The 23023-nt window shown below is 38.8% G+C and overlaps 1 protein-coding gene across 2 annotated transcripts in view; it reads right to left on the bottom strand.

Moving 5' to 3' along the window:
- The window catches only part of LAMA4 (laminin subunit alpha 4), a 142688-nt gene that overhangs the window by 23856 nt on the left and 95809 nt on the right, over positions 1–23023 (bottom strand). For both annotated transcript variants that reach the window (XM_072831699.1, XM_072831700.1), the window contains exons 14-25: positions 22553–22694; positions 21741–21837; positions 16774–16890; positions 14691–14870; positions 11053–11192; positions 8700–8876; positions 7764–7909; positions 7151–7313; positions 6174–6307; positions 5106–5277; positions 1500–1631; positions 244–386 (exon numbers count right to left, since the gene is read on the bottom strand). In XM_072831699.1, coding sequence (XP_072687800.1) covers positions 244–386; positions 1500–1631; positions 5106–5277; positions 6174–6307; positions 7151–7313; positions 7764–7909; positions 8700–8876; positions 11053–11192; positions 14691–14870; positions 16774–16890; positions 21741–21837; positions 22553–22694 — 1743 coding nt within the window. The remainder of the gene's footprint in view (positions 1–243; positions 387–1499; positions 1632–5105; positions 5278–6173; positions 6308–7150; positions 7314–7763; positions 7910–8699; positions 8877–11052; positions 11193–14690; positions 14871–16773; positions 16891–21740; positions 21838–22552; positions 22695–23023) is intronic.

The following is a 23023-nucleotide window of genomic DNA, read 5'->3' as shown; positions in this document are numbered from 1 at the left end:
CTCTTGCAGGTAAGAAATGCCGTATTGGACTATGTTCTAAGATTAATACGACAATTAAAGAAACCTGTAGAGCTCATCTAGGAGATGCTAATTTAAGGAGGCCATGAGGGTGCATGAGGGTGCACGTAGCAAGTGGGAGTGCCCTCATGCCTTCAAACTTTTACTAGACCTCTCCTGGCTGTTGAATACTCAGCCCCGTACATCATCAGGAACGACAGCCACCTAACAACAAGAAAAGCGTACCTGGATTGTAAAATTTCTGGGGGAGCCCCTCCAATGTAAATGTCGGTAAAAGGTATTTTCATCTTTTCATTGTCCATGCTCTTGACATGTCGTCTGTCAACCACCAAAATCATTTTCTTATCATTGTGGTAAATGATTGAGATCTAGGAGACATAATATATAGTGAGTCTTGATATTGTGTAATAATCAACTTTTTGAAGATGACGATATGTTGTAATTACTCAGGTTATAACAGCTGAGCCCCTGTGTTCTTGGGCTTGTTTGTTCACAAAATGGGGAATAGATTTTCCTTTTTTACAGACATGGAGACTCGCACTTAAAGTAGCCAGAAGCTCACATTTTCTGGAGAAGGATTTTCATGTGGAGAGGGAGCTAGACCAAACAATATATATATATTTTTTATCATGAGACGAGTTGTTTTCATTTGCTCCTTTGGGGGGATTCAGGAAAAAACGATAAACAGGGACTTTGGAGATCCAGACTGTAAGTTACCTGGTGTCACTGTTTTAGTGACACATTGAAAAGTTTTAATGAATCTGCAAAAATGCTAGTCAGAGATATAGTTAAGATATTCTTCCATTGTAAACCATCCTCATGGAGGCGAGGGACTTTGAACTGCAAAGAGAAGTAAAGCCTCCTACTCTCTGCATTTTGGTTCAACTTAAAAGATAGGCCTTTTATACATTTTACTAATTGTAGATTCACAGTAGTTGTTAATGAAAATAGATGAAGTATATTGTCAGTATCGTGTACAGCTGTTTCAAAGTCAAAGAGGATTCCTTGCAGACTCTCTGTATAAGGAAATCTGCGTTAGTATCTTCTAAGGCCCAGATAAATGGTTTACAAGGAAATTCTCTATTTTCTTACTATCTACTCTTTGTACATTTAGTAGTGTTCAAAGGATACATTTAAAAATGGCTGTGTATCCACACTCTGGCATTTTTAACAAATGTGCAAGAGAGTTCTACGGAGTGCCATTGTAATCAAGCAGGCGTCTTCTGGTCAATGAAGCAATTAAAATGAATCTTTCAGTGACTCTTTTATTAGAAAATATCAATATGACAAAAACATTCATTCTTTTAAAGCAAATGTTATCCTGGAGTTGAGTAGATGGGACCCTGCAGTTGCTTTTCAGAGGTGAAGGTGTTCAGTCTAATTACTTTCCCATATGTCACTTGACCATCTGATTAGATCAATAGATCAAAGTACAAGTAAAACAAAACCAAACAAAGCACACAAATTGCAATGATTTGTACCTCATGGTATTTTGCATCATTAATTTGAGCTCTCTTCGATGTGTCCTCAAGATGCACAGGGCCATTGCTAAATCCAAAGTCATAGAACACATGTAGGTAACCGTTGCGCATTTCCAAGCTGAAAAACATACTCTGTGGAGAGAAAGAAGAAGCTATAAGATACAAACATCTGCTATCATGAAAGTGCAGATTTAGCTGAATTTGATCTTAGCTGTATTCTTTATTCTTGAAACTGAAGACTAAGAAAGCCTCGTGAAATTCTTATTATAAAATTAAAATCACAACTCCATGCATATCAGCAGTTACGTCTTACATTAAGATACCAAAGTGTTAAGACTTATACACAACTTAACACAACTATCTTCTGTTTCTTAATTTATGAATTAATGAAATTTTAAGTTTACCTGATTGACCTTTTAAAAATCTTGAAAACTTCTGAATATCCTAACAGGCTAACAGATATGATTGCATTTTAAGAGGAAGATTGGCAATCCTGAAAAATAATTCCATAGTTTTTTGGGAAGAATCTTAAAAAATTATCAGCAAATATGGGTATAAGAAAAAAGGACGTTTCTGTATTATTTACAGACAATGGATTTACATAGATAAACATGAATTGATTATGCACTTGAGCCATATGATGTTTGAGAATCAAAATAATTCTGTAGCACTCAAGTAATTTACTGGCCAGGCTTGCTTGTTTTGGAAGACAGTTTACAGACAGAATTGAATGGATTTGAAAAATAAGGATTGTGGTAAAGTTCCTACTTATCAGAAAGTGATCTCTTGAGCGGGGTCTGTATACTCGTGAGATATGGAAAACAATCCCTTAGGGGAAGAAAGAAAATATTTTAACTTCCATTTATACTAATTTTAAAACTCTAAAATAGAGGAAAAAAATTAACTTTTAGTATTTAATACATGGAGTGAGCTGAGCCTTCATTTTATCCTTTGGACAGATTTTCATGGGCTTCTCATGATATGTGAGGCCTTGAGGGCAGAGTTTCACGCTTGGAGGCTGGTGGTGGCCCCTCACCCACTTCTTTGTTTTAAGCCCTGTTGTAGTTTATTGCAGGTTACATGCGTCAGGTTACCTGGATTTAGACGTGAGAAGACTTAATAGAATATTTACAATGATTTTCTATTGAGATGCAATGATGTGAAAATATTTTTGAGACACTGATGTTTGCAGATTACTTCTTGCAAATGACTAAAAATGCTGTCAGGTTTAAAGAGGGTTGGTTACACATTTTCTTTCTTAAATGGGTTATTGTAAATTTGTTGACCTTCATTTGTGATGACAAATGTCTTTCAGTACTGTGAAGTTTACCGGTTATTTAAAAAAATATATTGGCTGCCTTTAGTTTTGATGTTTGTTTCCACTGTGCAGAAGCTTTTTATTTTGATGTAGTCCCAATAGTCTATTTTAGCTTTTTTCTCCTTGTCTCAGGAGACACATCTAGAAATATGTTGCTATGGCCAACGTCAGAGACATCACTGCCTGTGCTCTCTTCTAGCATTTTTATGGTTTCGGGTCTCACATTTAGGTCTTTAACTCATTTTGAGTTTATTTTTGTGTATGGTGTGAGAATGTGGTCCAGTTTCATTCTCTTACATGTTGCTGTCCAGTTTTCCTACCGTTTGTTGGAGAGACTGTCTTTTCCCCATTGTATATTCATTTCTCCCTTGTTGAAGACGAATGGACTATACAGTTGTGAGTTTATTTCTGGGTTTTCTATTCTGTTCCATTGATCTTTGTGTCTATTTTTCTGCCAGCACCATACTGTTTGGATGACTACAGCTTTGTAATAGAACTTGCACTGGAATTGTGATCCCTCCAGTTTTGGTTTTCTTTTTCAAGATTGCTTTGGCTATTCGGGGTCTTTTATGGTTCCATACAAATATTAGGATTGTTTGTTCTAGTTCTGTGAAAAATGTTGCTGGCATTTTGATAGCTATCACATTAAATCTGTGAACTGCTTTGAGTAGTGCAGCCGTTTTAACAATATTTGGTTTTCTATGAGCATGGAATGTCTTCCTATTTCTTGATGTCGTCTTCAATTTCTTTCATCAATATTTTATAGTTCTCAAAGTACAGACCTTTTGCCTTTGGGTTAAGTTTATTTCTAGATATTTTATTATTCTTGGTGCAATTGTAGGTGAGATCTTTTCCTTGATATCTCTTTCTGCTGCTTCATTATTAGTGCATAGGAATGCAACAGATTTCTGAAGGGAAAGTAACCTTTTTGAAGAAAGCTGTTCTCTGGAGAGATGGTTTTTAGAAAACACATTTGTAAAATTTTCTATTGCTAAATGAATTTGTTGATGAAAATCATGTGTATACCTATGAAGACTCTCATATCTGCGCTACTAGAATAATTTTGGAAAAAAATTTCTAACCTGTTTAAAAATCTTTCAAATGAAGATTTTGATGGTCTTGGGCTTTTTTGTTGAGGTTTACAAAATGATATGTATCTGATTAGCTAGCTAGAACTGACATCAGGAAACATGGAAATGTACCAGCCAAATTCAAACACAACTTTTACCAATTAATGAAGGACATTGAAAAATGGTATCAAGATTCAGTAAGCATAGCCAATAATACACATTTTACATTTTTATTTTTAAGGTACCTTATTCAGTTTTGACAGCCAATAAAACTTAGTATTGAAATCAACTGGACTTAGGACAAGACTTTTTTGTTTGTTTGTTTGTTTTAGGACAAGACTATTGTATCACTGTATCCCAAGGAGTTAATGAGACTTTCAAAAATACATAAGCATATTTAATTATATTGTTCTTGCTAACACTGCTATTTATATTTGTACCATCAACAAATTGAAAAGAGCTTTATTTCATCTTTATTTTAAAGTTGTATTTATTTTATTCAATATTTTATCTTTATACAAATTGCCTTTTATTCCTAGTTTTGAATACTATATCTCTAATAACATTATTATTATTTTTTTAAAGATTTATTTATTTATTCATGACAGACACACACAGAAAGAGAGAGAGAGAGAGAGAGAGAGAGGCAGAGACACAGGCAGGGGGAGAAGCAGGCTCCATGCAGGGAGCCTGACGTGGGACTCGATCCTGGGTCTCAGGATCACACCCTGGGCCGAAGGTGGCGCTAAACCGCTGGGCCACCAGGGATGCCTTAATAAGATAATTATTAATAACCATTAATAAAATGCATCATTACTTTACATTTTTATATATATTATTAATAAAGAAATGCATATATTTATAGTAAGCATACTAATTTTTTTTTTTTTTACTGATAAAGGCATATGATACGATGTGAAAAGTGCTAAATTTCTGCAGACACATTACCCACTTAGATCTTGGTGCTGATTTTCTGCAAAATTCCCTAGTCTATTAAAGGGGATTATGTTTAATATGCATCCCAAAATGCATTTCAGGGCTGCTTTTACTTCTTGCTGCCATCACTTCCCTAAAGAAAGAGAAATATAATTTTGCTTTCTAAACTAAAACTTCAGTTTGGTGGCATGACACACTCAACCTGGGAAGGTTCCTAGGAAAATGCATGGCAGAAAGTAAAGGAGCTAGAGGAGAAGATAAGGGACTTTTATGTGTACTCACTCCATTGACCATCAGGAGTATGAGGCCATTGTCAGCTGGTGTTCGAACTTCTATGTCAAAGCGAGTCACCTGACCGAATTTCCCTCTCCTTGTGATATCCCTTACCACGGCATAACTAGAGCCATCGAAGAAATAGCTGGCAGCCCGACTCTGAGTGAACGCCAGTTTATCTCTGAAATAAAAACATGAACATGACAGTTTGCATCATGCTTTTCGCGTGAGGCCCTTTTAACCCTTACACCTGCAACCAGCATTACACTGTATGTTAACTAACTGGAATTTAAATAAAAACTTGAAAAAAAAAAAAAAAGAAGTCCCAATGTCTTCATGGCAGACATAGAAAAAGTATTCATAGGTAAGTTAAATGGTTTTATTTTTTTTAAATTATTTTTAGTTTCAGGTTTAGAATCTAGTGATTCATTGCTTACATACAACACCTAGTGCTCATCACACCAAATGCCCTCCTTAATGCCCATCACCCATCTAGCCCATCCCCCTGCCAATCTCCCCTCAGCAACCTTCAGTTTGTTCTCTATAGTTGAGTCTGTTTTCTGGTTTGCCTTTCTTTCCCCGCCCATGTTCATCTAAGTTATGTTTCTTAAATTCCACAGATGAGTGAAATCATATGGTATTTGTTTTTCTCTAACTGACATTTCGCTCAGCATTATGCTCTCTAGCTCCAGCCACGTCGTTGCAAATGGCAAGATTTCATTGAATTCCATTGTATGTATACGTAAACCACATCTTCTTTATCCTAAATGAATTATTTTACATGGATTTCCTCTTTACCTTTTGTGGTAAGACAGCAGAAGTTTCCAGTGAAACCCCAATCTCTGGAATACTAAATTAAAGCGGCAAGTATGTTGTTTAACACTTTTCATAATCGCACACGTTCATCAGTGGTAGAGGAGAACTGAAATGCTTTTTGCAGGCATGACTATCATGCAGTTTCAAAACTGGTTTCCCCAAAGAAAAAACTGAGAACCTGAATATTGATGATCCACGTTTGTCTCACCTGCTGCTCTCACCTGGCTACCGAAGTCTTTAGTACTCTTAACACTTTCTTACCTGGCACAGGGTACTGACTTGGAGGGATCCATGTTATAGATGTGCTTAAAGTTGTACAAGCTGATCACATCATTATTCAAAGTGGCCAGTTCCAGGCAGCCCACGAAGCCAGGCAGGTTGAGGCTTGCAGGGAGCTGTACGACAGACAAAGTCAATGATCCTGTGATCGCATTTCACCCAGATGATACAGAACAGACAATGAAATTAGACAGCAGGTCAAGGGGAACGACCTATGGGTATAAACATCTTGTTAGACCTGTGTCTCCTCTGTGCCAAATGATTTAGATAAGCAATGATTTGTCAGTTGTGCATATGCAGCACAGAGGATGGGACTTGTGGAGTAGGTGCTATGTATCAGTCACACCCTCAACAGTGAATTCAGGACCAAAATCAATTCTTACAGCAGCCCTGCGAGGCAGGTATTCCTGTTCTCAGATTAACAGAAGGCAAGTCATTCTCAGAGAGGTTCAATAATGTGCTAGTAACTAGTAATAGCTCTGGAATTGAAATCCTACATCAACTCCCTTTCTGAGCCTTTCATTTGTTTGCCCTTTCCTGAGTCTCATACACCCACCTAGACCCACCCCTTCTTTCATCCCAAGTATTTTATTTTATTTCTGTGGTAGTTGAAATATGAGTTTTTGAAACTTTCATTGTGATCCAGAAGACGAGGTACAGACCCATGAGGTATACACACTCCTGTAGTAGTGGGGGGGGTAATATCGATTACATATGCACAGATCGGAACGAAATGAATTGAGTCAAGTGTTAGCGACAGCTTGAAAGCATGTGATGCTATGAAAATATGGGTGGCAGAGACCAGATTTATAGATCAGAATTTTATCACACACCGAGTTAACTTCTTTCTTGAAATATCAAGATTTCTATCTCATCCCCAAATTACTGCAGGTTTTATGGATTTTTAAAAACAATCAGTGTAGATTTTCAGTAAGTCCAAGTCTGGCTGGCTAGCTTACCTTAAAGTTTGAAGGCACACCACCAACATAAAACACAGTGTCCTCAGGGTCCAGATCCAACAAGGAGTCATCTCCCGCAAATTCGCCTTTTTTAATAAACTTTTCTTCTGCAGTGCTACTTAGACTCGGGACCGTTAAAAACACCTTTCCGTGTTTTCCTACCCTGTTAAGAATTTTCAGTCTTTGTTAGCCAGACAATTTGTAGAAAATAGGTTTTTTTTTTTTCAATGTCAAAATGCTAATGTTCCCTCTTCGCAGAATTGGTGATTTGATTTTATCACAGGCTTATAAGCTTTAACAGAATGTCAACAATCAATGGAAAGAGGCAAAAAAGACATTCCATCTTGGGATCAACTCATGGATTGGTCAGATAAAAAGATCTAATAATCAGATTGCTACTTAGAAATGATGAGTATTTTTTTCTAATCTTTTGTTTTCCACTTAGGTATTTGGGAAGGACTAGAGGAATAATGGAAGTGGAGCAACAATAAAGGGGAAAAATTGCTCTGTGTGTGTGTGTGTGTTGGGGGTGGTGCACGTGCATGTGCATGCATGTGGTCAGTAGATTTCTTATGAAATGTGCACAGAAGTCTTGTGCTGTGGCTTACTTTACCTTTCAATCTTGACAATGCTGAAGTAAGCAGGCCAGGAACTGACGGGCTTGGAGTCCAGGGGAATCTCTACATCCTTAGTTCCCAGATTATAAACGTACACCAGGTTATCATTTTTGATTGCAAGACCCATGTATTCTTTTTTGGCCTGAAATGTCAAGAAGTCACTTAAATAAATAATCTCCCTATGAATGAACATTGTATTTTGTTTTCATTTCTTTAAAGGACAACCATCCATCCAAGTGCGTGGCTGTATACGAGGCCTGAATTATTACAAAAAGTGCTGCTTCCTTTCCAGGCTCCCCGTGGCTACCTGGGTCCGCTGCCCCCTGTGTTGGTCCAAGTGCATCCTGGTTGGGGAAGCAGGGAACTGCAGGCTTGTGGACATATGACAGCTTCCAAGAGTGTGCTAATCCTGTCTGGTTAACCCGGGGACATGATGCAGCCTGCCAGTGCCGATTGCTGTGCATCTTCAAACAGGAGGCTTCAAACCTAACAGGCCTCTGTGTGTGGAAAGTCTGGGAAATGCTGCATTGTTAGCAGCGTGAGGCTGATACTGAAGCGGCCCCAGAAATACCCCACGCAGATAAGAAGGAATTACTTGTCTTTAAATCACTCCTTGAGTCTTGGTGTTAAAGTGAACTCTACTTTTTGAGTTACCAGGATGGGAATTTTGTTTGTTTGCATAGGTAGTTTTGTGTTAAGGCAAGAGAAAAGCCCCGATCTTTCCTTTTAATATTATTCTCTCTTTTACAACATCATGCTCTACTGCGTGTTATATGCAACTGATGAATTATTAAACTCTACATCTGAAACTAATGATGGACTATATGTTGGCTAATTGAGTTTAAATTTAAAAAAAGAAAAAGTTAAAAATAAACAAATAAATAAATTTACTAGGGGGAGGAAAGAAAAAAAAAAACACATAATGCTCTTACGTGTTTGCTTCCGAGGTACAGGACAAAGCGGTCCGCAGCCCCAGCTGGCTCCGGCTGCTTCACGGGAGGAGGTTTCATGTACAGGCTCAGGGATGTGAAGGTCTTTAAGTCATCCAAACTGGTTTTGGGGTGCACCTCGACTGCTGACTGGCCATCAAACATCATGGATACTTGGATCTGGAGTTACACAATATTTCTGTTAAAAGTACCCTGCAGAAGTGGGCATAGATAGCTCTCCCCGGTGGGGCCCAACAGGCTTCCCTCTGTCCTTATGGGCTCTGTAAGCCCTACTCCTCTCCTTGCCCTTGTTTCCTAATATCCTCACCTTGTGGGAGAAAGGGGCTAGGGCGGATTATAATACAGTCATTTAAATTTAAAATGGGGTGAAAGGAAGCCAAAAAGAGGGGTGAAAAAGCAGATCCGAGATGATGATACACACGAATTCCACAATGAACTACACTCCTGGTTGGGGGGAACCAAACAGCTTGATGGGAATGATGGTCTACACAGCTCATGACGCCCATACGATTAACAACAACTAATTGATCAGAAGAAGTATAACTAATCTTGGGTACTAATGAGGCGAGGACTTCCTCCTCAGTGTCTTCAAAAGAGGAACATGAAATAAGGCTGTAACATCCTTGAGCACATCCAGACAGTTGGGAGGGGTCTGGCCCCAGCTCTGAAGTCTTAGATGAGGTCTTGAACCTGGCTTTGCCACTTACTAGCTGTGTAACCACGAGCAAGTCCCTTAGCCTGCAGTTTCTTCCCCTGTAAGGGGAGGGCAAAAAAATTTGCCAAATGAAATAAGGTAATAACTATAAAGTACTTTCCAGTTCCTGGCTCCATAATCATTATAACTCTAGTGAGGAGTTCATTAAGATGTTTCTTATAATGATTCTTAGAAAGGTATCACAACAAAGCACAGGTCAGCAGATGCCTTTATTGAGAGGCCCGAGACGATTAGCTGAACTGGTCTGGTTCAGGATGATTTTCTGAGTGTTCAGAAGTGGAGAGGCTTTTTATACCCATGCTGCTCATGCAATATTTCTGAAAAATCAGATGTATTAAACATCCATTATTTCATATTGATTTGGTTAATACTGATGGTCAGTAAGCTCAAGATCATATTCCCAAATGTCTAGAGTACGTCATCCTATGTTGCTGGTTGAGTAAAAATCAATCATCTTAATAAACAAACAGTTTGCAGGATGAAAGCCTTTTTGTAAAAATTGAGTCTGAGAAAGGAAATATATCTGCACAGAAAGCCTCTCACTTTGGGGAGCCAAGTGGGCTCCCAAAGGCATTTGTCAAGACTCTCTTTAGAAAACGGTTTTAGGTGATTAAGGTCCCCTAAATTCTTCTCCATTTATAGAAAATTACTAGAAAGCACCCAAAGAAACTTAGCTTTGGAAACGCCGTTTCGCCACGATAAGCTTTTCTTGAAATGCTCCCCAAAGTATCTAAAAATGTTAATTTGTGGCGTGGGACCAATGATCACATATCATTTAAAAGTCGGATATATTTACCAATAATAATCTCCTCCATTACAAAACAGTGGCTTTCCAACTCCCTCTGTCAGTACTTAGGGCCAATGGTCTGTTTAGGCCAATTCGCAATTGAGAAGATGAAACCAATTCATTTGGCTGTAAAAATTATGCTGGTCTACACTTCAATGAAAAATAAATGAAAAAGAGGGCCAAGAACAAGCCCTGTTTGCCGGATTGAATCATTAATTGTTGTGTCAGGATGTGTTCCCGCCACTACCACCGGCACAAGTTTTGGTGTCGCCACGTGGCCTCTGTGCAAGCGTCTCAGAACAGGGTCTTTGTTGAGATTATTCAGTTCATGTGGTCTGTGATTCCCCAGTGAGGGAGTCAGTAAAGGCTTCCAATCATCATCGTTACCCCAGAGAAGTCCCTGAAGAGGTAGATGGGCAAGTCACTGCAGTGGTCATTGCACTAAAACACCTGTTAAAATAATTAATAATAATGACAATACTAAGTCAAGCCTACTGGTGTTCACTTTCCTCAATTTCTTTTGCTCTATGAGCTTTGCTGACCAGGTTAACTCTGTGGCTCTTAATCTTGCCTGTACTCAAGAATCACTGGGAAGCTTTTCAAAGCCCCTGAGCCCCTCCTCTGGAGGGCCTGATAAATTGCTTTGGGGTTGGGACCAGGAGCTGGTTTGGTTTTCAAAGCTTCTCATGCGATTCTAATGGACAGATCCAGATGGTGCTCAGAGCTACTCGGGGGAGAAAGGTTCCAGGCTCTGGAAGCCGCCCGAAGAGTGGCTGTTCGGTTCCACGTCGTCCAGATGCCCGAGTCCTGGGGGGGCCTCCTTTCTCGCTTACCTTGCTGGCGACGCTCCTGGTCTGGGCGATGAGCTCCCGGATCCTCTGGATGCTGGCGGAGACGTTGCTTGCGGGCCGCTTCTGTTCCACGGTACGAAGCTGATCCAGCAGCTGAGGGACAACTTCTGTCAGATTTCGTACTGCAGGCAACAAAAATTAACCACGTCAGTAAGTATCGCAACCACATTAAGTAACGCTGACCTTCGTTAAGGAGCCAGGTGAAGAGACAATGAACATACGGTTACTGGATAGAACTACAAGAAGTTATCTGCAATCCTGCAAAATTAATAGGTAAGCCCGAGACGTAAGTGCTTCCTATTCTGTGGCATTTATCATATACACTGGGCTACAAGTTGTGTGCAGACTGAGCTGGCTTTTAATGTACTTTTCTGAAGGGCGGGATCCACGGCAAAGGTACAGGTGCTCCTTTCACCATATAGCTCAGGGCCTGCTTGCATTTCTAATGGAACTGATATAACAAGTCAGAAGGGAGGCTGGGCAAAAGGAGGTGGACAGATCGATTTCTAGGACGCCTCTTCCCGCATCTCCCTGCTGCTGCCGTGGTCCACCCAGAGGCAGGCTATCTGGAGGAAACAGGTGGCACCCAGAAGAGTGGCAGTTGTGCCAACGTGGGGCGGGGCAGCCGTGCTCTATGCCCCCAGAGAAGGGTGATGGTGCAAACACATCATCCTGACTTTGTAGGTTAGGTTTTTCCTTGTTTTTTTTTTTTTAATTTTTTTATTTATTTATGATAGTCACACACAGAGAGAGAGAGGCAGAGACATAGGCAGAGGGAGAAGCAGGCTCCATGCACCAGGAGCCCGACATGGGATTCGATCCTGGGTCTCCAGGATTGCGCCCTGGGCCAAAGGCAGGCGCTAAACCGCTGCGCCACCCAGGGATCCCTAGGTTTTTCCTTTTTTTAAGGTGTGACATGCACATGGAAAAGAGGGTGGGGTGCCTGGGTAGTGTAGGTGGTTAAGCATCCCACCCTTGACTTCAGCTCAGGTCATGATCTCAGAGACGTGAGGCAGAGCCCCACGTCCCATGTGTGCTCAGCTCGGAGTCTGCTTGTCCCTCTCCCTCTGCTCCTCCCCCCGCTCACATGCCCTCTTTCTAAAAATCAATCAATCAATCTTAAAAGAAAAACAGAAAAGAGAATGAATTTTATATATATTTTATATATTATATATATTTTATAATTATATATAATATAATATTTATACATACAAATATTTATATATAATTATCTATAATTATATATAATATTTATATAAATAATTATATATAATATATAATATTTATAAAACATATATAATATAATATATATTTAAAATATATATATACACAGATTGATGAGGGAAACCCACAGCAGAGAGATGCCATAACTCTCTCTAAGTTTTCCTGAACTGGACCAGAGTTTTTTTTTTTTTATTGTTTTTTATTTTTTATGCCACTGGGAAGTATTTATTCTTCCGTGAAATAAAACTATAGCACTCTGAACTGTCTATTTCGAGCTGCAATTCCATCCAAGATTTATGTTAAGATTTTTCTCTTCACTCAAAAACAAGACTTCAAGAAAAAAAAAACGCTCAGGGAAAAAAATGGAAAGCCCTCCAAAATAATTTTGTTTACATCTGTAATAAAGGCAGATGTTACCACTTTACACTGCCAGGTGCCACAGCATGGGCTCACCCACACGGGCTCCTCCTTATACAACTCGTACTGCACTTTAGGTGATTTGACACGCAGAGCTCTCCCTTGAAGGCCCAGACAGGCGCTCGGGACTTCCTCTGCTGAAGAGGCTCAAAGTGGTTCTCAAACGTGTGGTCCCCAGACCAGCAGCATCAGCCTCGTCCGGGAACTTGTTAAAAATGCGAAATCTGTGCCTCTGACCCAAACCTGTTGACTTAGAAACTCTGGGAGTGAGGCCCAGGTGATTCTGAAGCACGTGAAGGTTTCAGAACCACTGGACTAGAAAATGAGTATCTTTGGGGTATTTTGCTGGCTAAGGGCAGGGCCACGCTCATTGAGCAGCAGCAGCAGCTGGAGGACGGGTAAGCCTCTTCCTGGAGCCAAACCAAACTCAGGTTCTGGAGGATAAGTCAGTGAGGACCAAGGATGAATGTTTTTTCTGTATTTAGGACATGTCTTTTCTCTATCATAGGGAACAGAATTAAGTAAAATAATAGCAATTATTACTTTATTGGATTGACAAATACAGAGGTAAATATTTGTTGTTTGGATGACTGACCACAATAGCCATTTTATAGTATAACAGTCTTTAAAAATTACGGATAATAAAGTATATTTAACGCCTTACATTAGATTTTGATTTTGGAAATCCCTGTCGTCAATTCTCCGAGAGAAAGGGAGCCACCTTTCATTAGAGTCTTTATAAAGTTACACGGAGGAGCTCACAAATACATACTTAAGAGATGAACAGAAAAAAAAAAAAAAAGAGAGATGAACAGAAAAGAGCTGTCTTCCAGTTACGAGAATGAATATTTGTGACCTGGGATAAAATTTGTAGTGACACACAGATCATATATGGATTAATAAAATTGTTTCTTAACTCAGATGGAGTGAAGGTAGCATGTTCAGCAAAACCATGCTGGAGAACAGAAAGTTCTGGTCATGACAAAGACACTGATATTTAAGAGGCGGAAGAAATTGAATAAGCATAGTAATATGTAATTTTATTTTATTTTCTTATTTTTTGAGAGAGAGAGAAAGCACTCGTGCGTGGGTGTGTACGGGGAGGGAAAGTGAAAAAATCCTAAGCAGGCTCCACACTGAGTGGGGAGCTCCATCTCACGACCTCGAGATCATGACCTGCGCTGAAATCAAGAGTCAGATGCTTAACTGCCTGAGTCACGCAGGTGCCCCAGTAATACGTGATTTTTATATCTATGTGTAACTAAACAAATGAAGCAGATACTGAAATGAATATTTCATCTTCATTACTACAAATCTGTCTCCAAGCTGGCCAACAAACTGTTCTTCTTCACGGGAACCTTCAGTTGTGTTTGGCCACAGGCGGTATTTGTTGGTGGGAACCTGCTTTACTCGGGTAAGGAAAAAGCAGTGCAGTTTAGTAAATATTTTTTTCCTAAAAGTAAACCATTATTTTGTGATTGACGTTCTCCCCCAAGAGAACAGATTTACACTGACCAAAAAAAAAATCAGTGCTGCCGTGGTTTCATCTAGAAAAAAATGATTCTTCACCAATCTCCCTAGTGGTTATTTACGTGAAATATACCTATTTCCTGTGCACACACACATACATCTATCAATAGACGACCCGAGCAAAATTTTTCTTTTTTTGCTAAGCCAACTTCTCCAATATTACAATTTTAGTATATGTGCTGCTGAAGCAAGCACAACTTCTACAATATTCCAATCTAACAGCCCGATGAAAAAACCCGCTTCTTTTTATTTATTTATTTATTTATTTATTTATTTATTTATTTATTTAGTGTTCAATTTACCAACATACAGAATAACCCCCAGTGCCCGTCACCCAATCACTCCCACCCCCCGCCCTCCTCCCCTTCTACCACCCCTAGTTCGCTTCTTAACGAAAGACGTGTTGAGCTTAATGGGCAACTCAACTGGATGTTTGCAAACCGTGATACCTGCATCTTGGGCAGAGTCCACTGCGGTGTTGTAGGCGGAAGAGTCAAAACTCTGAAGATTTTGCGACCAGTTGGTTAGATTGTCAGCCATCGGGGCGGCTGCCTGCTGGACTTCCACTGTGGTCTTGCTCGCCTCCTCCGTGATCAGCTTCGACTGACCCAGGCGCTGGTGAGCGTCACCTTCACACACAGAGCACAGGGATCACGCTCACTGGGCAGAGAAGCAGGACGCTTGTGGAGAACACTAACCTCCATTTAATTACTGGGATAAAAGAGACCTCAAGGTTTTTTTTTTGTTTTGTTTTGTTTTTTTTTAAGTTTTGGGTTTTTAAGCTGAACATAGATCTTTAAATGTAGGTTAATTAGGGTCTAAGGTGCAAAATAAAATTAAAAAGTGAGCTTGAAAGACTCTAGATTCTTCATCAGCGCACCCGCATGGCCCTGATGGTTAAGCATCTGCCTTGGGCTCAGGTCAGGATCTCCAGGTCCTGGGACGGAGCCTTGAGCCCCGGGCTGCGGGGTCAGCAGGGAGTCTGCTTCTCCCTCTTCCTCAGTCTCTCTCTAGTGAGAGACTCTAGAGTCTCATTAAAAATCATGCAGTCCCACTTAAAACACGTTCAAATTAGAGGTAAATTTTTAAAAAGTAATTAGTATTTCTTCAGGTTAGAAACCTGGTGAGGAAGCCACAGAAAACACATACGAGATTTTAACTCATAAAATGTTTATGTCTGGAATGCATTGTAAATGTTACTTTCTTCTATGTGCAACAGCTTTTGCCATAAAAATGATGTTCTCCTACAGAAGTAAATTAGTAAGGAAAACTATTTTTAAATAGTAAAAGCAAGTTTCCAAATGGCAAAGTATAGTGACATTCTATTTTTACTAAAAAGTTATGTATTTAAAATTGGGCAGCCCCGGTGGCTCAGCGGTTTAGCGCCACCTTTGGCCCAGGGCGTGATCCTGGAGATCCAGGATCGAGTCCCACATCGGGCTCCCTGCATGGAGCCTCCTTCTCCCTCTGCCTGTCTCTCTCTTGATCTCTGTCTCTGTCTCTGTCTCTCTCTCTCTCTGTGTCTCTAATAAATAAATAAAATCTTTAAAAAAAAAAGTTATGTATTTAAAATAGAAATGATGTAGGTTTACAACAAATGTTTCCCCCCCCCCCCAGGTAATGAGATCATTAAAGATTTTTCTTCTTTTGTTATCTCTTTTTCTTATCTGTATTTTCTACTCTTTCTGTAATAATCATGTATTGATTTTGTTGTAAGCGTCACTGAGGTGAGGTTGTAGCTTTACTTCTTTTGGAGAAACATTTAATTCAACCTCACACGGTCTGAACTCTGATGCGTGTATCTTTGAATCCCGGGTCTGCCTCTTGTTGGAGCTGTGCCTTTTGGAGCAAGTTCCTGAACCTTGACAAGCCTGAGGGCTCACAGCTATCTAAAGGCAAGGGTGATACTTTCCCACATCACATAGTGTTTATAAAACAGAGCCCAGTGCCCGGCATGTGTTAGCTCTGATGGTGCTGAGGACAGGGATTCTCAATGGACCACACCCTCCTGGTGGGGTTTTGGTGTGCTACGGTCCTGGAGTTCCAGATTAGGCAAAATGAGGGCTCTCGTGTCTCTAGGTGGCTTGTTGGTCTCCCTACTTGTACTATGAGAATGACGCGGCATGAAACACAGGGCAGCTATTTATAGTTGGGGCCAGAGGAAACCCAATAACCAAATTAGTGCATATTTATTAACAAAGAAAGAATGTTCACAAGAAAGTGGGTTACCAACTAGTATAAGCAGCATGCTCTTATTAAAACACACACACACACACACACACACACACAAAATTGGAGGAAAATGCTCTCAAATTTAATGGTCATGCTTAGATGGTATGATTATAGCTTTTACGATTATTTTCCTCTGTGTGTGTGTGTGTGTGTGTGTGTGTGTGTGATGAACATAGTTTCTTTTGTCATCAGAAAACAATATTTATTTATGAAAGGAATCATGTACTTCTTCCTCAAACGAGTTATTTTAATCCCAGTGAACAAACAGATGAGGCGTAAGCTCTTGTCTGTGATCCTTACCTCTCTCTGTGGCTTGCAGTCGCTTAATGGCATCATTCAATCTGTTTCTGAGAGCACTCTTCCTTGCTAGAGCTCCATCCACACGCCTGTTGGTGTCGGCTACCGCCTCATCATTGCCTGTGGAGAAGACAAAGAAAGTACCAGTAGAGCCAAGATGCTAGGGGGAAAAAAAACCCTCCATTTCAACAAGGAAAATTCTGATGTGTCCCATCGAGTCATCTGTACTATTCTGACTATGATGTGAACATAGAACACCAGTTCTGGAAAGTGGCGCCCCAATTAATGAGGTACGGGACCACAGAATACTAGTCACAGGATGCCATAAAGCGACTCATAAAAGGTGCGGAGATAATGGCTAATGTCTTTGAAAAATACAGCACAGCTGTGACTAACAACTCCTGGCAGCACGGTTGATAAAGAGCTGAAAAGAAAAACGTCTGTCTATATCCATGGTGAGGACTCTTACATTAGAATAATTCTTTTTTTCTTAATTTAAAAAAATCCTAATTGATACACAAGATACCTCTAGAAAAGGGTGCACGCTATGAATGAGTTTTCACAAACTTAGAGCTTATATTCACAAACAGAATGTAAGCAGGGCCAAGTCAAGAAAGTGGAACATTATTGTTACTCGGTTTCCTGGGACCCCTATGATAAACCGAGGATGACCACTTTTCTGAATTCTATCTCCATCTGTTAGTTATGTCTGTCCTTCAACTTTATTCAAAAGAAATGATACAGTATCGAATTTTAAAAAATATTTTATATGTGTTTCAATTTCTGTAATGGTAAATCTTGATATCTGGTGGTTTAAGTCCTCCAGCTTTGTTTTTGTTCTTCAAGGACAGTACTGGCTTCTTAGCTCCTCCCACCTCATTTGCATAGAAATTCTAGAATCATCTTCTCTATTTACATATAGTTCTGGTACTTCAGTTGGTATTATATTGAATCTACAGATAAATTTGGCAGAATTCTCATTTTCACAAATTTGAGTCTTCCAGTTAATAATACAGTTTCTTTTTATTCTTCTTTAGATCTAAATTCTCATTTTCATCTGTTTATTTAGATAATTTTTAATTTCTTTCAGTAGCATGCTATAGCTTTATGTGTAGAGATCTTATCTTTCATCGGCTTTTTCCTATTCTATCCTATTGTAAGTGGTGTATTTTTTAAAAGTCAATTTTTAATTATGTTTTACTGCATTTTTACGCATCGAATTGGTAATGTGGAGTATCTTTGCCTTGTTTCCAATCTTAGTGGGCAAACTTTAAATATTTTAGTGTTAATATGCTTGCTATTATTTTATTATTCTTTGTTAGATTATAGAAGTTGCCTTCGATTCTTAGTTTGCTAAGAGTTTTTTAAAAACATGAATGGGTATTGAGTTTTGTTAAACAATCCTCCTGCATGTGGTGAAATGATCATATGAATTTTCTGATATATTCTTTCAATGTGGTGAATTACTATTGATGTTTTAAATGTTACACTATCCCTGAAGTCCTGGAATAAACTTAACTTGGTCATGTATTATCATTTCTATGTGTGTTAGATTTTACTTGCTAAAATATATATATATATATATATATATATGTATATATATATATATTTGTTTAGTTGCTAATATCTTGATTAGGGTTTTTGCATCTCTGTTTGTGAGAGAATTGAGCTTATAGTTTTCCTTTTTCAATAATGTCCTTGCCAGGTTTTTTATCTTAGTTTTGTTGGCGTCACAGAACAAATTAAACAATGGTTCCCTTTTTTTTTTCTATTTTCTGGAAAAATTTATTTACGTGTGGTGTTATTTGTTTAGATATTTGGAAGGATTCACTGGAGAAGCCATCTGAACCTTGAAATTTCTTTGTGGGAAGGGTTTAACTACTGATTAAACTTATTATATAGGTACATGTAGGCCTACCAGATTTTCTATTTGTTCTTATATCAGGCTTGATAGTTTTTTTCTTACAAAAATGTTCTTGAAAGTGCGCTTGTAACATTAGTCTCAAAATGGGTCATTGTGGAGCAAATCCAGACAAGTCGTGATGTAATATCTTGTTTTTTGAACTGAAAGATGAACTTTTCCAAGAATTCTTGGTTCATGCTTGGTTTATTTCCAAAGCATCAGGAAACTTACGCATTTTTACAACAGAGAAATAATTTCTTCACTTCCTATTGTATTCTTCTCTTTCTCTCCAAAAGGCTTGTAGATATATACTCTCCCGTGGCGTATTTTCTCATTTCTATTATACAGTCTTCGTGCACTTGATTTCTTGTTCAGTTGTCTTTCCCAACTTGTGTTTAGTGGCTATAAAATGAGGGGTGCTGAGTTGACTCTGTCACCAAGTACAATGTAAACAAAGTACAAGCATTTCTTTCTTGTCGCCTCTGGGTAGTGCCAAACATTTCCCAGAATTCAAGGAGGGACTTAAACATACTTTGTTCTTTATTACACCCTGTCTTCCTCTTGTACTTTCAATTTTTGAATATCATAATACAAACAACTTTTTCAACTCTTCCTTTTGGGTTTTGTAGTTTCAAAAAATGCTGACTGATACTGAGAAAGAATATATTTAAATATATTTGGAGCCCTTGATAAAAATAGGTGAAAAAAATTCTTTTTGGGGCTGGGTGTTTATAAGAAAAAAAGTGTGTCATAAAAAGTCTTCTGTCCTATTTAAAAAACGTATTGTTTTACATGAACATTTTCATTTTACAGATGAATTCAGTAGGAGATTCCTTTAAATAGAAGCTTCCTGAGTTTATTATAGATTGCTAACTATTTGATATAGATAATGAAGAAAAGGAAATCTGGGATATCAAGATTACTGATCATTGAAAGTCATCTGGAAACGAATTAACAGTAATTTGAAATTATAATGTAACTCAGGAGATAAATATAGTTTAATCTGAAAATCTGAATTTATATCACACACATATATTATCTAAAGGGAGCCAAGTTCTGATCCACACAGTTCTAACTTCCCATCGGCGTCCCTTTGGCAAATAAATACGTGAAAAAAATTTAACCAAACAAGATCATGAAATAGATGCCCAGATCTGTAAAATATTCAGAGATTAATGTAGAGAGATTTTATCTGTGCTTAAAATATAGAACTTTGAAGAGAGATTATGACCAGAAAAGAAAAACTGTTTTCATGAGATTCAATAGCTCAATAATGACAAAGTTGTATTGCAAATTATCAAGGAGAATAAAATGTTTCAGTCACTGTGTCATGAAGACCCACATATTCTGGTCTTTACATCACAAACAAAGCAATACATGGATATGGCAACATTTACTTAAAAATATTTTACTTTTAAGAGTACACTTATGGGACGCCTGGGTGGCTTAGCGGTTGAGCATCTGCCTTTGGCTCAGGGCATTATCCTGGAGTCTCGGGATCGAGTCCTGCATCGGGCTCCCTGCAGGGAGTCTGCTTCTCCCTCTGTCTATCTCTCTGCCTCTCTCTCAGCCAAGCACGGCTGGTTGGCTCAGATAAATGTCTTTCAACATTTATTTATTCTCAAGAATAAATAAATAAAATCTAAAAAAAAAAGGGTACACTTATGAGCACTGAGCAACAGAATTATTGAATCATTATATTGTAACACCTGAAACTAATATAAAACTGTATGTCAGTCGTACTTTAATAAAAATATATATTTTACTCTTAATATTCTAAATCGTTGCTGCTAATATTCTAATTCTTTTGTAAGGAGTATGTTCAAGAGTAGATTTATATAATGAATTAACCAGAACATTTTTATTGCCTTTATTTACTCAGCAAACAGAAAATAATAGTTACTTTATAAATATCCTGCATATGAAAAACCAATGCATTTTCCCCCTCTTTATATATAGAGCGCTCTTTGTAAAAACAAAAAAAAAAGAAAATGCATGGCTAGAATTGAGATCAATTGCTTTCATAAAATTACATGACATTTTCTGTTTCAAATTTGGTCTTTGTTTTTAGGTGATGTCAGAAGTTACCTATATAATAGATTTCCAACCTCATTAGTCAATGCACACCCATCCTCCGGCACGAGTTCATCAGCTTAGAGATGAGTAATGTTTAGTGAAATTCTCACTCAATGCAGTTGTTTTCAGAAGTAGCTCACAAGAGTCAAAGTTGACTAAAATGATTTTGCTTTTATTTTTTCTCACTTGGGTGTGCTTGCTCTCACAGATGAACATTAGCCCTTGGAAATGGTTCTTCCCGGGTGGTCGTTCGGCTTGGCGTAAATGCAGTAAAATTGTAGAACACAAACTACAGGGCAGTGCCAAGATCCACATGGCTCGGTGGTATCTTGTCCTTCTGACACTCCCTGTGCTGACTCATTACTTCATGTAAAAATTTAAAGGGCCTTCTGAATTGTCCAAGAAAGACAAAATTATGCACAATATAGTTTTAATGCTAAGTGTATTTTATGGCATTATCTCCTTGAAATTTGGTATTTATGGTAAATTTCTATTAACCAGCCTATTTGATTAGCCAGAGCATCCACTACTACATGTTCATGTACATGGAAGGTTTTTTTGTTTTTTCCTAAACCACAATTTATTTTATAATATCCAATCTTCAGGGCACCTGGGTGGCTCAGCTGGTTGAGTGTCCAACTCTTGGTTTCTCTCAGTCCTGATCTTGGAATTGTGAGATCAGCCCCGTGTCGGGCTCTGCGTTCGGTGTGGAGTCTGCTTGCCCCCCTCTCTCTACTCTCCCCCCTGCTTTCTCTTTCACTCTCTCTTGACTAGAAATTTCAAATCTTAAAAAAATCATAATAACATATCCAATCTTCACTTTTCCAATACCTCGAATCTCAGCAGGAACTCTTAATGTATTATTCAGTTAAAAGATCATCTGCTCTTTAATCCTAGAATTTTGAAATCTCTGTCCATATGCAGAAGTGGTGTATGAAAAGAGAGAAGCAACTATAAATCAGAAGGAAGGTAGGAAAGGGAAGATAGTTACTAGGATCTGTCTTTGCTTGCAGCTCTCTGGCTTGATTGAGGAGGTTCTCGCTCTCATCCTTATGGTAAATGATTTGAGTATCAATCCCACTCACAGCCTGCAAAGGAATTGTGTGGAAAGAGTAAGAACGACAGCAGAAGAAATCCACTTTTCATGGATTGAAAATTTAAATGGCACCGTTTATCTGCTAAACATCACGCAAAATTCACACAATTTCATTTCCGTAGCTCAAAATCAAGGTCAAGTGGGAACACAAGAAAATAAAGTCCAGGACATTTTCAAGATAAATGTTTTTCAAGGAAAATTCAGTGCATCTAGAACGGTGTCTGGCCAAGGCCCCAGCAAAGTGCTTGTCAAATAGACGCCACTCAATAAATAGGTTTTTGAGTTGAAAAAAATGAATGTATGCATAAAGCGTCTTCTGTCCCAGCACAGGCTATTCTTAAATATGTCTTATTCAGAGACTGTGGTTTAAAAAAGCTGTCAAAGGAACTGGCATTTGCTGACAGGAGGATGGCACATAGTAACACAAATAAAATGGTCTTTTCTTAGTTCTCTTGCCCTTTCTGCCATTTGTATTACATTGGAAGCTCAAGTGGTTACACGAGAAAACAGAAAAGTCATAAGCTGGGAAAAGGCAACATGTAAAGTGAACTTTAAAACACGAGAACACTCAGGGCGGGGGAGCGCGGCTGGCTGGCTCAGTCACTGGAGCATATGACTCTGGATCTCAGGGGTGTGAGTTCGAGACTCACACTGGGTGCAGAGATTTATTTAAAAAATATCATAAAAACAAGTAAGGGAATGCTCACATCATAAATTCGGTCAGTGATGTTCAGAGCCCATGCTGCCGTTTCATTGGCTTCATTGACGTAATTGGCGATGTTTTCGTAGACGTTTGAAGCATCCAAAGCCTTCTGTACCAGCCCATTCATATCTGAACTGTGCAGATTCCTGTTAAAGAACAAATTTGCCGTTATTTCTCTTTCTTACTTTTTTTTAGGGGAAATGAGGCCATTTATATGGTTTGATCTGAATACTTCTGGGACCACAGGGACCTCCTTCCTGTTATTCAAAATCACCTGTCTCAGCAAGTCTTCCTGGGCTGCCTTTCCTAGGAGCACATCTTTTGCTCTTCTTTGCCTTGGTGCCCCCAGGACTTTACCCCATACTGGCTCCATGGAAGCTGTTAGCCCCGCTGAGGCCACAGGAAAAGGGAAGGATGATTTCAAAACAGCCCTCTGCACCTCTTCAAGCACCCAAATCGGCATTGTTATTTCCTT

This window comes from Canis lupus, chromosome 7 (assembly GCF_048164855.1).
Source record: "Canis lupus baileyi chromosome 7, mCanLup2.hap1, whole genome shotgun sequence".
NCBI lineage: Eukaryota > Metazoa > Chordata > Mammalia > Carnivora > Canidae > Canis > Canis lupus.
Note: the sequence above shows the minus strand (reverse complement) of the source record. Positions and strands in the feature narration are given on the sequence as shown.